Consider the following 15,377-nt stretch of genomic DNA (forward strand, 5'->3'; position numbering starts at 1 on the left):
CTCGTCTGTCAAACGGTCCATTCGTCTTTATAAATATCGCCAGGGATCAACGTGTCGATAAAACCGAGCCGACAAGATCTCGCGGCATTAACCAAAAGCAAGATTGCAAAACAGTGAAGAAAGCGTCAAGTTTCATTCTTGGAACTTGGAAGTAAGGAGTGATTATTCTTTTTTTTTAAAGAATTTATCACACCTTCAGCCTTTCTGGACTATTTGACAGCACTTTATTAATCTGACAGTTCACGTTTACTCCTGTTGCCATCTGAATCTATCTTAAGAAATATTTCAAAGAGTTTCCAGGTTTGATTCTGCGTATTGCCTTTCGCGCTTGGAGGAACTGTGAGTAATCAATCCCGGGCGGGTGAAACATCGCGGCTGTGCCAGTTACAAATCTTGCGTAAGCAACGCCGGTGCATCGAACGTGGAAGCGCGATGGGCACGGGTGTGTACGTACGTCCCTGTTTCCACTATTCGCTCCGTTGTCCTCGTGTTCGACCTGGCATCTCCTTCACGCCCGTTCGGCCCGGTTGCACTTTCTCTTTCCTTCTTCTCTCCCTCGTGCTGGCGCTCTACCGCCGTCAAACCGGAGAACACGCATCGTTCCGTCATGCGTATTCGGTCATTCACACAAGGTATACCTGTTCCAACATTTGAGATGCACTAAGTGCGTATCTAAATATAGGAGCGAGAATAGAAAAGGACGTCGCTCGCCGCCGCGGTCGTTTACTTTGAGACTGCGCCGGTGGAATAAATTTCGAAAATTTATGCGCGCGCGAAATCGAAGTTTATGTCATCAGAGATGCGTACGTCTGTTGTTATACAATTTCGGCCGGCGCTACTCTCAAAGTAATAGTCTCACGTTTGAGTGTGAGAATTATAATTGAGGCAGAATTACAATTAAAGAAGCTAACGTATTGCGCGACGTATTACGTCGCCGTCGTGTTACCTAACACGTTAGATCGTGTCACTTGCACCAATCGTTCAAGCGTAGCGACCGAAGCTCACTGGATTGGAAGCGGCCGGTGATCACTATCGCTTTTAATGACACCAACATCACGTGACCGAGAGCTTTTTGTGAGGTAAAGGTAAACGTGAAGGTAGCGTAAAATTTTCCGAAGAGTCAATTTGATTCTCGTCCCGATTTGTCGGTTTTTGACTCACGTATTACACGATTATCGCATCATAAATTGTAAAAATTGTCGCGATTTCGAAATCCCAAAAGTGAGATATTCGGTCTGACAAGAGAGAGATCGTTTCTTACATTTTATCTACGAGCGAACGAGCAAAGGGGGTCCATCGACACGGTCAATCTGAAATCTATAATTAGTTACCAAATTAGTGGTCGCCGCTCGATACGTGCACCGTTCCCGTTGAAAAGGGAATCGAGGCGGTCGAGCGGAGGGAGAGACGACGTTTCGCTGGAAATAGCGTGGCGCGGGCAAGTAGGTGTAATACAGCACGCGCGGTGAGACAAGTGATGCAAAGTGCAATGAGATACGGGGCGCACCTGGCCGGTGGTGCACTCGTTCGCTGCGCTCACCGGCGTGAATGCAGCCGCGGGTGGCGATAGGCAGCGCTACCTGCCGTTGGATCGCGTACTATTCTCAAGGCATACGGGCGTCCTAGAAACGACGCAAGGCGATCGTTTGCTTGGTTCTGGCGAGTGGCGCGTAGTTCGCGAACAGCTGACGGATTCCGAAGGGGACAGTCGTCAGGTGCACAACGGTTGTTCCGAGTTTTCTTTTTTTCAACTTGTTATTTCGTATTTTGTATTTCACTCATTTTTGCAATTGGCCGTATCGAACCTGAAAGGGATCGGGTGCCATTAAACACTAAGAAGAAGAAGCGAACAGCTGACTCGACGGTGCTTGTGATGTTCTCGGAATGGCTTGCAGTCGGAATTAATTGCGAAACTCGATGACGTTGCGAGATCTAATGCGCGTCGAAAGAAACGCGCCTACGATTTACGGAATCGTCGATTGAGACTGCTGACTCAGATGCCTATCGCGTTTAATAGAGAGATAATAGAGAGCGGGTAAGGCACCGTGGAATGCGACTGTTTTGTTTCTCTGCGATCTAACCTACTTCCCGTACTCGTGACTCGCGCGATAACGCTCGGCGTGTGCGAGCGCTCCGGCACGCGCTCGACGTTATCAGTTTTGCAAGATGACTTCATCACCCCGCGAGGGTACTTCCTTGTTGCTTCCTCGGTATCATCGTCGTCAGTATCGACAGGGACGCGAGTCGTGCGTGATCGTGCGAGACAGTCTAGATGATGGCCTTTGTACCTTGACTAAACAGTGGTAACAAGGACGAAGGGATTTGGTCGCTGCCCCGGCTGATCCTTCGACTGATCGTGCACGTGATAGTGAAGATGTTTAGACGACGAGACCGAGGCAGATCACGTTCAATCGTTGGGACGTACGCAAGCGGGCAACATGGACTCGTTACTGAAGACGGTCGGCTCTATGACGGGCAGCAAGAAGAAGGCCCTGATCAAGGACTCTCTCAAGACGCATCTCAGCACGAGTGTCGTGGAAATGCAGAGTGCACACGAGCTCGGCAGCGACCACGTTGTCAGCAATTGCGACGAGGCCACAAGCTTGTGCGCTGTTCTGGAAGCTGTCTTTTTGCACGGTTTAAAGGACAGTCTACTGAACCGAGTGACGCAGGCCCTGAGCGGCCCCGACTACGACTCTATGCCGCAGCCGAGTTTCTGGGGACCGCTGCTGGTGTTCTCTCATCGGCAGCTCATCAAGCAGATACAATCCTTGAGCCAAATTACCACCGAGGTGGGGTATTGTCGCGCGTGGATACGTCAAACGTTGAACGATGGTATGCTAGCTAACTACCTGTGCTACATAAAGCGAGATAATTCAGCCCTGAAGCCGTACTACAATCACTGGGCCTATGTCAGAGACCCAGACCTTGTTGAAGTCGCGCAGAGATACATGGAAACTCTAGATCACGTGAGCTTCACCTTGGCCTGCAACAGCAGTCTCTTAAACATTTGGTCTAACACTCCTCTGCTCCTGGCTGGTATCTGGTCGCCGCCAATGAAGTCTTGCCCCATAGTCAGTGCGGTGGATATAGCAAAGACAATAACCAATGATGTTGAAACTGATAGTGTGGAGGAAATGGAGACAATAAGCATTGCGAGCTCCATTGGCATAGGATCATTTAACTCCTCGCAGTCGGCGTTTAATAACATCGCGAGCATCACGGAGGACAGAGCGCTAAAAATCATTCTAGCAAATAATAGATCTGATACCATTCTTTCTGAATTATCCAATTGTGATAACAGCGAAACACAGAGAAGCGACGTCGCGCAAAGGTCAAATGATGGTACTCCAGATACTGCAGAAAAAGAAGAAGAAAAGGAGAAAGTAGTAGAGAAGGAGAAAGTAGAAGAAACATCAAATGATAATGCAGAAGAAAAGAATGCAAATGTTGACACGATCGCTGACACAAAAGACCCGCAATCGGAAAGCGCATCGAAAGACAACGAAGTCATTAATGACGCAGCTGCAGCTACCGTAGGAAATTCATTAGGGAAATTCGTGGGCAAATTAGGATGGTCTACGTCGTTCGACGAGTCTTCTCTGGCTTCATCTGTGATATCTGAATCTGGAGCGAACGCGCCTCGTACACCCGGCGATGGTAGCTCATACGAAGCACTCATTGAAAGTTATCAAAATACACAGAATACACCGCCAGAAATGCGTGAATTCATGAACCAATACTCAGAGAAAAGGATTAATCTCAAGGAAGAATCGAAAGCTGAGCGTTCCAAGCAAAAGGTGCCGGATCTTCATGATTTTAATCTTTTCGCCTTATAAAAATTCAGCGATTAAGCAATTAATATAATATCTGCGTTTCTTTCTGTTGCAGGTTGTGGTAGATTTTGATGCGCAATTATGTTACATACCCAGGGAGAAAGGTTTAGATATACAGGATTATACTTGTCTCGATTGCGGTCATCCGATCGGCATGATTTTTTCCAAGGCGCACGTGTGCTCGTACTCGGGACACTATTTCTGTTCGGACTGTATGGCAGAGGGAGTGTACGTCGTACCGTCACGTATGATTCACAATTGGGACTTGAAGCAGTACTCCGTTTCTCGAAAAGCCGCCGAATTTTTGGAAAAGGACTCGGCCCTGATAAATCTGAAGACCGTGAATCCGAAGATCTACATGGCGGTCGATATCATGGCTCAATTACAGTCGTTGCGAATTCGATTGAATCTCCTGAGAGCGTATTTATTTACGTGTCGGGAGCCCATAATCGAATCCTTGCAGCAGAAAGTCTCGATGAGGGAATATTTGTACGACCATGTCCACCAATACGCCATCTCCGACCTTCTCGATATACCCAACGGGATTCTCGCGCAGCAACTTCAAAAAGTTGTCGAGTTTGCGAAGGATCACGTGATGAACTGTTGGCTTTGTAAACAGAAGGGTTTTATATGCGAGATATGCGATAATCCGAGGGCCATTTATCCCTTCGACTTGGAATCTACATTTCGGGTAAGTGGCATATCATCATTTTTCCCCGCACCCACATTTCCCCACTTTTTGCAATTTATTTCTAATTTGACGATCAATTTATTTGCAGTGTGGAAAGTGTAACGGCGTGTACCACGCGGAGTGCTTAGACGCCAGCAAACCGTGTCCAAGGTGCATCCGCAAGCGTAATCGAATAGATTTGCCGCTTTTAAATATAGGATGTACAAATTTGCAGAACGACATAGTATCATCGTCTCCGGAACGGATTGAAACCAAGTGAAAGAAAGTGTAAATTACCGCTTTGTTAATACTGGCAACGCGCTTTATATTGTTAAACTTATAGATAATATAATGACCAGCAGATATTTTTTATCATATTATAAAGGAACACTTGGGTTCGATTATTTCACGAGACTGGCAGCTTTCCATACATGAACAGAACACATTGTGACTCCTTATATGATATAGACATTTATTATAATTTTATGTACAAAAGGAGTAAAATATACGAAATCTTTTGTTTATTATCTTATCTCTATTTATTATACTTAATACTGTTGCTCTATTTATGTAATTTTAATAAATCGACAATGCTTGACAAAATTCGATTTACTCGATACATTTGTACCTTACGTGAGATTTAAAACGTTTGTACAATACCGTAATCAATATTCCACGTTCCGAGTAATTTTTAGTAAAGATTTTCGTTACAACATTATACAGCGAAACTTTTTAATCTATTTTGCGACACATTTTTTAAGGCACATTTTTGCATTTTGTATTTACTTAATAGCTTTATTCTATTTTTTATAGTTATAAATTGTAAAATTAGAGAGCTTTATATACATATTTCTTCTTTTACAACTTTCATTTATATATAAAAAAATATATAGCTATTATATAAAAAACCACAAAACTATAATTATTTTCCAGGTACCTATTAGAATGTGTTTAGTACATTGTACACGTAAAAGAAATACGAATCTAGTAATAATGTAAAGGCTAATGATTAGTTACACAAGAGATCGCAATTGTGATTGAGAAAACGTGTGCCATGTTAAGTTCCTCCATCCATTTTAAATTTGTCATACAATTATACCTTCGAAACAATATCTAACATAGAACCACAATTTATAAGTTGTAGATTAAAAAGTGCAGTTACACGCAAAACTTTCGATTTAAAATTGCGAGACGTAAAAATTGTTCGATAAAAGATATTTTTGGTCTTATTACATGTATATATAAATTGCAACTTTGTACATACGTGTATCATTACACATTGTATTTTGTATGTCTCGATTTAGAACGTACTTTCTCATAAGATCATCTCTGTATATTAAAATTTTTCATTGTACTTATAACAATATAATAATATCGAAGCGAATTCTAGTAAAAAGTTGATTGTAAGTTAAAAGTCTTTTAATACAGTAATCGTAGACACTTTACGTAACAAATGGAGATCGGAATATATGTTAGTCCGTATCGCTATGTACAATAAAATTATATATTATTATTAATCCTACATTGACACGACATGATCAAATTCATGCTATCTATATATTATATTTTCATGTATAAAAACAAAGTGCCAATGTAAAATTAAGAATTGTTAGATATTTTCCCCCTCATAAAGAATGTCTTGTAAATAATACTTCTATCATTCTTACACAAGTATTGCATTTGTACTATCTCCGAAACGATAAACTTGCAATATCGTCACGTGCCAGTGACAATATTGCAGTTTCGTCATTTCTCTACGTTTTGATTATTAAAATATTTTAGATACAAATTTAACTTATTAGTTTCTATGGCGGCCTCGACGCTTTGATTAATGCAGAGTCTTGGGAAAATACGCCGATGGTAAAATGGGCTTGTCGGACAAACCCGCTCTCCTCAATCCGCCCTGCAGACCGACACTCGCACTTTTCGCTTTTGTACCATTCGACATTATCGCCGGGCCGTTGTTATTCTCGATTATAATCGGCGCCGATGTCGACGGATGTCCCGAGGTCTTGTTCAACAAATTGAAACGCTCCATAGGCGTGCTGGTGCTCGAAATCTGACCGCTCTTGAATGTAGTTAACCCGGAACTGTCCGTCACACCGACACCCATCGATCGAGCTGTCGTACGAGTGGTCTGATTAATGTTCAAATTTTGCATGTTTGGATTTTTCAGTAATCCCGACAACGTACTGGGCTGCATCATGTTAGGCGCGGGCGTGCGTGTTTCGTATCGATTAGGAAATAACTTGTTCGTTCTGGGTAACGTTAGCGGAATGGAAGGCGGAACCGTAACCGGAGCTGGATTAGCAGTAGCGTTTTGCAACGGCTGACTATCCGCCAATCTCCGATTCAACCAGCTGATCACTGAAAAAGAAAGATAAAAGCATCGTGTTAATATCAGCTTCTGCATATCAGGATGCTTAACAAAGATAAGAAAGTAATGTAATCAGGCTTTACCATTATCATTATTCTTTATGATTTTTTCCTTTTCCTCCAACTGATGTTGCAGTGTTTTCACCTGCTCCTTTAATTCGTCTACTTTACTCTGCGCATCCTTCGCGTCTCTGATAAAACCCTCCATCTTCGTTTCTAATTGGCCGACCTCCTTCTGCTTGGTATCCAACAATTTTTCCTGCTCGAGTGCTATACCTGTCCTCAATTTTAATTTCGACTTGGACGAAGCGAGCTCACTTTGTAGTTTCGTTAAAATCTCGTTAGCCTTTACCAATTCGTCGCTCAGGCTCCTCAGGGAATTCTGTTTGCGTTGCAACTGATTGTCTTTTTCGATCAAAAGCTCCTCCAAGTGCTGCTTCTGTTCTTTACCCGATTTTAACATTTCCATATGTTTATTGATGATCACCGTCTTGTCTTTCAATTCTTGCTCGAGTACAGCTACTTTCGTACGCAAGCTGTTAACGGTTTTATCCCTATCGTGGTAATCCACGTCCAATTTCGAATTTTGCTTCTTGAGCAGCGCGAGATCTCGTTGGGCGATATTCAGCTCCTTCTCGAGATTCTGTAATTGCTTGATCTGTTCCGCGTTTGTAGCGTCTAACAAGGACTGCTTGTCCTTGTATGTCATGTTCTGTGTCCGCAATTCGGCAAGTTCTGTATGCAATTGTTTCACGGTCTCAGCGTGTCTCTGTTCAACTTCCATTTTCTCCTTCTCGCTTTGTCGTTGCCATTCCAGTCGAGCTTGAGACAATCTGGAAGATAAAATCAGCACGATTAGTACTAAAAATTCATTCACGATATTCTACGTAATGCATACCTGTCCTTCTCTATACTTATTTGCTGCGACGAGTTCATCTGCATCTGATTCTTCTCAGCTAGGCATTTCTGCTCCAACTGCTCCAGCTCTTTCGTCTTTACTTCCAGCTTGTTCGTTAAATCATTCAACCTGGTATTCAAACCAATCACGTCGTTACTGTGCTGCAAAATATTCTCTTTCAACTGTTTAATCTTCATCGCCATGTGCGTCTTCAAGTTGGCGTCATTAGCAGGCGATATGTTTAGACTCAAGTGACAGAGGTGCTTGAAATTGTTCGTCTCCACAAACTTGAAGTTCCAATCTCCAGACTCTTCAGCCAACAGCAGAAGAAACTTCGGTGGAGTCTTTGGCAGGCTCGTTCCCGAAGCCTGGCATTGCTCCAGCAAGCATTTCAACTGAGTAGCAAAGTTATGGAAGTCAACCAGGAGGCCCTGCTGCGCTTTCAGCACTTTAAAATCTTCCTCGGTGATGAACAGGGAGTAGAGAAGGCAAGGATCGTCATCGTCGCTCAGCAAAACGTTCAGGCTCTAAAACAGGAAGCGAAACAATTAACGTCCATACGTCAAAGTTGCAAGAGTCGAGGAGGAAGACGCTTAAGGAGGTTTACCTTGTGGCAAACTGGACTGATGCCGGCGTGAATCTCGACGCTGACTCTGAGATCCCGCTGTCGCTCCTCCTTATGCTGCGGCTTGATGTATATCTTCTGCACCTTCGTGTAGAGAACCTCGACGTTGTTCAGCTGCAGCCCCGAGTCGGCGGTGGTCGTGCCGCCCGTCGTCGTGCTGTTCAAATAATTCATCGTGCTTGATCGCGCTCTCGGCAAGACACTCGTCGATTCTCGCGTCGCGCACCGCGTCTCATTTACTCGGCGTTACGGAAAACCCAACAAAATTGCGTTCGAACGTACGACGTACGACACAAGCCGCTTTGCTTACATCGCACACATATACGCAGTCACGCCGCGTGCGAGCTAGTGCTGCCACCAGACGGCACGCGTTGCTACTAACCCAGCTCCTTGAGCAGTTCTCTTGACTTCTTGAGTAAGTTCTCTCGACGACATGTTGGAGGAAGGTTTGTGATTCTCTTTACGCTTTTATCTCATGAACAGTTTCTTCTTTTTAAGCGATCGCCGGCGAGAGGATGGAGGGCTCGTAAGAAGGCAAAGCACTTAGGTACATATTGATCAAATCATCTTTCGTCTATAAACGTAGTTAATCGCCATCACGCGTAACGCGAACGTGCGATGCATTCCAACTCGCGATAGCAGAGATTCATTATAAAGTAAAAGTTAGGTATCGTTGAACAGAAGCAAGTGACGTCTCGAAATGGGAGAAAGCGAACGGCCTGACAACTTTTTCGTGTAATTATGATTGGAGAAATAAGTCTCGATGAATAGTCATCAGCTACGACACAAAATAGTCAAACGACTTGAACGTAATGCTTTACTTTTCGACATACGTATAGTAATTGAACTTTATCTTCTCACGTAATTTGTTATGAGAGCTTATCGGATTGGTTGGTATTCAATGGTACCCAAATTTGAATAATTTGTTCATGTTTCACGAAACATGATTAATGTGTGTGCAAAATTTAAACATTGCTGACTAGTCAAAATAGGTTATACGGGGATTATTACATTTCGAGATAATTAACATCGCAGCAATTATCTTTATTCCGTCATATCCGCAACGACAATGCACATCAGCCCTATAAACTCATGCCCAACCGGTTTAAGATCTGCACTCCACTCGAAGGTACATTTCGCCGCGCATAACTGTCGAGCGCTTTGCCTTCCCGCGCAATCCTGCGGCGCTCCATCGGATTGGCCGGCCGACGCCGCGGCGGCCAATGGGCGCGCGGCCCAAACGGTGACGTATTTAAAGCGCCGAACGCTCGGAGTTGCGCCGGCGGTCGCCATACCATGCGGCTGTTCGGCGATTGACAAGCTCGGTTACGCGCGTATCTCCGCGACGAAACGACCGGAACCGCCGTCGACGTGCATCGAGACACCGCGTCGCGACGCCGGGGTGCCGTGAGAGTGAACGCGCGTGTGTGACGCTTGTGACGCGTTGAACACCGTGCTCCTAGTGGGATGATGAGCTCCGCTCCCGCGCCTTGACGACGGTTGACGGTTGGACACGGCGGTTACTGGCTCGGACGTGACCGCTGGAGCGGCACGGAGAGCAGCACGTGAGTACCCTGCGTCCTCGTCATTTACCTGGAATGCATCGATTTCGCGGCCGATCGTCATTGACAACGCACAAAATTTATCATTTACGAATTCAGCCGCGTGTTCCCGAACACGTCGGCCGGTGGTGCTCGCGGCGCCTTTTCGAACCCCCCATTGCCTGCGAGTTGCGAGCGTGGGAGGTGCTGCTCCCTGACGGCCGTTGTGAAACTTCCTAGGCGATCTTTTTTTCTTTCCCTTTTACTCGCTCGCGATCACGAGCATCCACTGCTCGCTTGATGACTGCACTAATCGCGTTATATACTTATTAATTGGATTAAGTATCGGGATCTAATTCTGGTTAGAGCATGTTCTTTCTGATTAAATGCTTCGTTATGGTAACTTGACATTTCCAATATTTTTTTTAAGCACTTGACACGATTTACTGGAGCAAGTTAGTAAATGGAAATATATATTTAATATATATTTAATGGATAATTATGTAAATAAGAATAAACTATGTGCACGTTACACATACATACATGTACATTTTCCGCGTATTTCTCAGAATTTCTCGTACACTAAAAGAATTACTTCAGTAAATATGGGATCTTTGCGATACTCGTTTTGTTCTTGTTTAAAGCGAAATTATATGTCACGCGTTACATGTATCATGAATATCATGATACTCATATGTAATGCAAACTGCGATCGAAAATGTGTATTCTTACAAGTTATGCACACACATCTATCTAGCATTATCATCAGTTCCTAGAAACAAAAAGAATTACGGGCGTATCGTTCGATGACTTGGTGCTGCGAGCGTTGCATAAAAGATAGTTGGCAGTCGCAATGCGCTAATATCAAATAGGCGGAAGTCGGTATCACGGCTTTAAAGGGAAGCAATAAAGCGACGAGCAGTTTACAATCGAACGCACGTATTCGTAACTATCACTTTCCTACACAGTCGCCTTTCGCATGGCGGCCAAGGGGTCAGTGCACTTCAGATCTTATATACCGCGCGAATGTTTGCTTGCGCATGCGTGCATCTGGCGCAATATTTTTGCACGCGACTCCGTAGGAAACCCCCGCGCGCGTGTTACGCGAAAATAGACGTAATCGTTCTCGTTTCTCTGATCTCGTCACAAGCCGAATCGCGCGAGACTTTCGCAATCGATCGACGTAGTCGTCGTCATTCGCACGGATTCGTATATTTAGCACTGCCTTTACGATGTTTAGTATGCATAATAAAAATGTCCGGTTGCTATGCTCTCCAGTGTTCTCATTAACTCCATTAATTCTTGAAATCGATTTATCAGCAACAGCGATAATGAACACAGAAATTGCGAAACTGTAGACTTAAAAATCTCTGAAATCTCGTTTGTAACTTCGAGCCCGTCTCTCTTTCTCTGCCTCTCGCGCGATCGCGATAGTTCCCAGGACACGGAAAGTAACAAAGCGCAAATGGCAAAAGTGGAGCTTTAGACTCGGTTATGACTCACCCGTGGCCGCTCACGATAACGAGGGCGCTTATTGTGCGTTTCGCAAATCCGCGCATCCCGAATGCGCTCGGTTACGCGCGCGCTCGCGAAGCCTTTGTCCGCGTTTCTCGTATGTGAAGTCGTTCATCATCGAGCAATTCACGAGCGTGCATTCGGACCGGAAAAATCGGATCCCTGACCCCCGACCAAGATTTTCCATGGGTCTGTGTTCATTTACGCTCTCCTGCATTCGTTTCGTTTCGTTTCGTGTTCCCGTTCACGTCGGCTGAATCGAAAATTGTTGGGCCCTGTAATCACACCTGTCCCCCTCACAAAGGGAAAGAGGAAGGCGAACCAACAGGTTTTATCCGACGCACCTGATCGGAGCCGAGGAGTATACCTGGCTCGCCACACGGAGTTTCTTCTTATGTTTCTTTTCCACGTAATAACGCCTGTTACTTTGAAGCCCGTAATCGGTTCGGATTCATCGCTCGGCATCGCTCGATGTCGTTGAATCGACGCGTATATACGTGACGATATTTCTTCTTCCATTTAAGAGCGTTTTGATTGATCTCGATACATCTGCTTCTCCGAATTGAGATCCTGCGAGATATTATTTTTTATTTTTTCGGAGGGGGAGAGTATACTGTTGTCATGCACGTAGTGTAATACACACGTGTAGATCGTGCATCATCCACATAAATCAGTCAGCGATGGTTCACGCAGTCCGCACGCACGGACGTAAATTCTTTCTTTATCCGTAGACGTTGGGCGCAATGTGCGAGCTATCGATCGTGAGCACCACTGTCATGCCGCTGGCACTAGCTTTAAAGAGATATGCCCATATCGCTCGCGTCGCCTTAAGGTCCACGAGCTAGAAGAGAGAGGACCGCGTAGGGCTCTGGAGAAGCGTATTTGGACGGTCCATAGCCTGCGCTGAGAGATGTGGCAACATCGCGCTCGCTTATTCTCTTTCTCTCTCTCTCTCGCTTACTCTCGCTCGCTCTCACAAACGCGAGAGGCCAAGGTATTGTAAAATTGCCGATTGGCTTCGAGGTCATCGGCGGGAGGAATCGGCCTCCATCGCGTTGGTTTTTTCCCCATCATGGATTTGTTGGAGCTATTCGCCGAAGCGTCGCGTCATTGTAGAGATTTCTGCGTCATTTTAATCGGATATAATTTTTCGACGTACGTTTCGATCTCCACAGCGAAAATCAGACTCGAGCAGATTTGTCAGTTCGTTCCACTGCTGGATTCCACATTGTTCTCGTTTAACAATAGCTTTCGAGTTTAACAGTTGCTGGAAATTACGGCGTTTCGTGTTAAAAACGTGTTAAATCACGCGCGATCGTACGTCTGAAGAGCTTATGAAAAATATCCACTGGCGAAGTAGCCGACTCGTCTTTCACGAAAGTCCAGGCCGCGAAACGTAGATCCAGCTCACGTAACTGTAATCGTAATCGCCAGCCGTGCAAGCGGTTTTGCAGCCTACCTATGCTCGCTAGAATCGCGCCGATAGCACTCCCGTTGCGCATAATCTTTTTGTTTAAAAACGTTTCGATATCTCCTGTGCTGGCGTGCAATTTCTTAAGCGATCTAATCTCTGGAAGAAATTCCAGATCATCGCGCGTGAGGTAGAGACGACACGGTATAAAGTCCGTTGAATCGTCCTCTTTCCTTCTTCTCGTCGAATTGCCAGAAACTTAATTATCGCCCAGAGCGGACGTGCGACAATGCGCATGAGAAATGCGCCGGCGGCGTTTTTGCATTGCATTAATCAATAGCACGTACACCTACGTTGTATACATGCACACCGCGCGTTCGTGCTCAAAACAGTTTTGCAGCGCGCCGTAATCTATTCCCGATTGACAATACAACTTTGACGAGTTCTGCCCCAAGTATCGCGCTGTTTTACGTCGTCCTCGCGCTTCGAAACATCGATTTAACGCAGAAGGCTCTGCGATCCGACTCGATGTAATTGCACCGATGTCAATTACGCATGCTATAACAGCGCGACTTGCTGCACTTGCCGGAAAATTCAGTCTCCATTGTTTCTGGGACGTTTCATGTTTTGCGAAACTTCCTGCCACATTGTCGGAGAGAGAGAGAGACAGAGACAGAGACAGAGACAGAGAGTAAATGTATGCTTTGCGTTACGCGTTTAACACCATCGCGCAATCGAATCGTAACGAGAACGATGTAAGCACGCACCTTCTGCTTTGATCGACGACGCGGTTGCAAATTTATGTAAACGATCAGTATACCGACTCGCGGGAACACATCCGAACATCTAGGTGCGTTTTCGTGCGTTTGTGCGTTATTACCGTGGGTTAACACGCACCGCCTCCGCCTCGACGCATCTCTGTCCAATGCCGGAAGTCCATGCACTATTTAAGGGACTTCGTAAATGCGTAAACCGTCGCTTCGTGCGTCGTGCGAATAAACAAAACAAGAACGGCCGGTACAATTTCAGTCTTCCGGCACGCGGATTTTCGTGCAATTTTGCATTGTCTTCTGTCGCCCCCTTCGCTCCCCCCTCGTCGTTCGTCGCTCGTGTTGCTTTACGTTGCTCGTGCCGTTGTTCGTTGCGCATCGTATCTCGCCATTTCTCTGTTATTTCACCATCCTATCCGGCCTATCGCAGTGGTTTCCCCGCTTTCCCTCGTCTCATCGCAACCTTTCTCTCGATCGAGATTTCAATTGAGATCTCGAAGTAATGCGAATTGCGCGTTTCGCAATACGAAGTAGGAAAAATCAGATCGCGATTATGTAAAGAACAACCGAGATTGATCGCGCCACGAGGATCCGCTGCGGGGAGATTCGCAGAGCACGGATTTGAGCATCGCTGTGCCATTGTAGTCCGCGTACGCGATTCTATTCCGTTCCGACCTGTCCTATACTATCTTATATTTTTATTGCCGGGATCTGATATGTTGTTATTAATGTTAATTAGCAGTTACAGTTACGTATTTTCGAGCAATTATCCCACTGTGTCTCTCTCCAGCTCCTTCTCGCTATTCTCCTCTTCTCTTCTCCCAGTTCTATATTATCTCGCGTTTTTATTTAGAACAGCAAAAAAAGGTTCCACGGTATTATCAATAAAATGACAGTTGCGATGCATTCTCCGTGTAAATCTATCCGAATCTGCCTGGTCGTGCACCACCTTTTGTGTAATCGGATGCCTCTTCATCCGTCGAACGGCTACCGGAAACGTTCTGGCACGTTTCTTCTTGTTTTGCTCCTTCGCGCGACGTATTCGATATCAGGGAAATAATTGATTATGAGTGTAGCACGGCGTGGCCGTCGTAATACGACCTCGTTCGTGTAGAACACGGGCGTAACGAGGAAGCGTGGTGTGTGGCAGTGAGTTTTACGCAGCTAAAATTCTAATTACTTCCTACAAAATTCTACGTGTTTCGCGTGCGTTAGTTCCTGCGCGAAGAACAAGGAAATGCGCGAACGAGCGCGCGTTTGCCGAAACAATTGTTAAACCCGATCCGACCGTGCGTGCCGACAATTTATTATTCTCGTTTCCCATTATGCTCCCATTTCCCAGGCCAGCCAAAAGCGGCATCGGGTGTTGCGAGAGAGCGTCAAATGTGAATCATACTTCTTTTTAATACGATTCCTTTCAAGTTATCCTGCCATATCAGCGGAACGGCTAAATTAGCGCGTCTATTATTTAGCCGTCGCGGCAGAACGCGTGTCGATTTAATTTTAGCATCACGCGACAGAATTGTTTTAACCAATTCGAACGTGCCACGTGCGACATTCGAATGTGCGCGTGCATCGCCACGTGGTCTCGCGATCTATCTGCCTTCCTTGTTGCTTGCCACGATACAAATAGCCTTTCTACTTAATTCGCTATTTATAGCGAGACGGCGGAATACGCACATTTAATAGGAGTAATATTTTATTTTTTCGAGTAAAATAAGCGCCATAAGATAGT

The 15,377-nt window shown here is 45.2% G+C and overlaps 3 protein-coding genes across 4 annotated transcripts in view; 2 read left to right on the forward strand and 1 right to left on the reverse strand.

Moving 5' to 3' along the window:
* Positions 1–1,594: 1,594 nt before the first annotated feature.
* Positions 1,595–5,033, forward strand: LOC105276881. Its single transcript, XM_011334866.3, has 3 exons — positions 1,595–3,800; positions 3,892–4,527; positions 4,616–5,033. The coding sequence occupies exons 1-3, from the start codon at positions 2,439–2,441 to the stop codon at positions 4,784–4,786; spliced, it is 2,169 nt and encodes a 722-aa protein (XP_011333168.2). The 5' UTR covers positions 1,595–2,438; the 3' UTR covers positions 4,787–5,033.
* Positions 5,034–5,431: 398 nt separating this feature from the next.
* LOC105276882 (spindle assembly abnormal protein 6 homolog) lies at positions 5,432–8,751 on the reverse strand. The gene is made up of 4 exons (XM_011334867.3): positions 8,388–8,751; positions 7,781–8,307; positions 6,967–7,715; positions 5,432–6,873 (listed from the first exon to the last, which is right to left on the reverse strand). The coding sequence occupies exons 1-4, from the start codon at positions 8,577–8,579 to the stop codon at positions 6,335–6,337; spliced, it is 2,007 nt and encodes a 668-aa protein (XP_011333169.1). The 5' UTR covers positions 8,580–8,751; the 3' UTR covers positions 5,432–6,334.
* A 915-nt stretch (positions 8,752–9,666) lies between these two features.
* LOC105276886 (inositol-pentakisphosphate 2-kinase) overlaps positions 9,667–15,377 on the forward strand; it is a 71,693-nt gene continuing 65,982 nt past the window's right edge. For both annotated transcript variants that reach the window (XM_011334870.3, XM_011334871.3), the window contains exon 1: positions 9,667–9,970. The gene's annotated coding sequence lies outside the window, so the exon portion shown is untranslated. The remainder of the gene's footprint in view (positions 9,971–15,377) is intronic.

This window comes from Ooceraea biroi, chromosome 3 (assembly GCF_003672135.1).
Source record: "Ooceraea biroi isolate clonal line C1 chromosome 3, Obir_v5.4, whole genome shotgun sequence".
Lineage (NCBI taxonomy): Eukaryota > Metazoa > Arthropoda > Insecta > Hymenoptera > Formicidae > Ooceraea > Ooceraea biroi.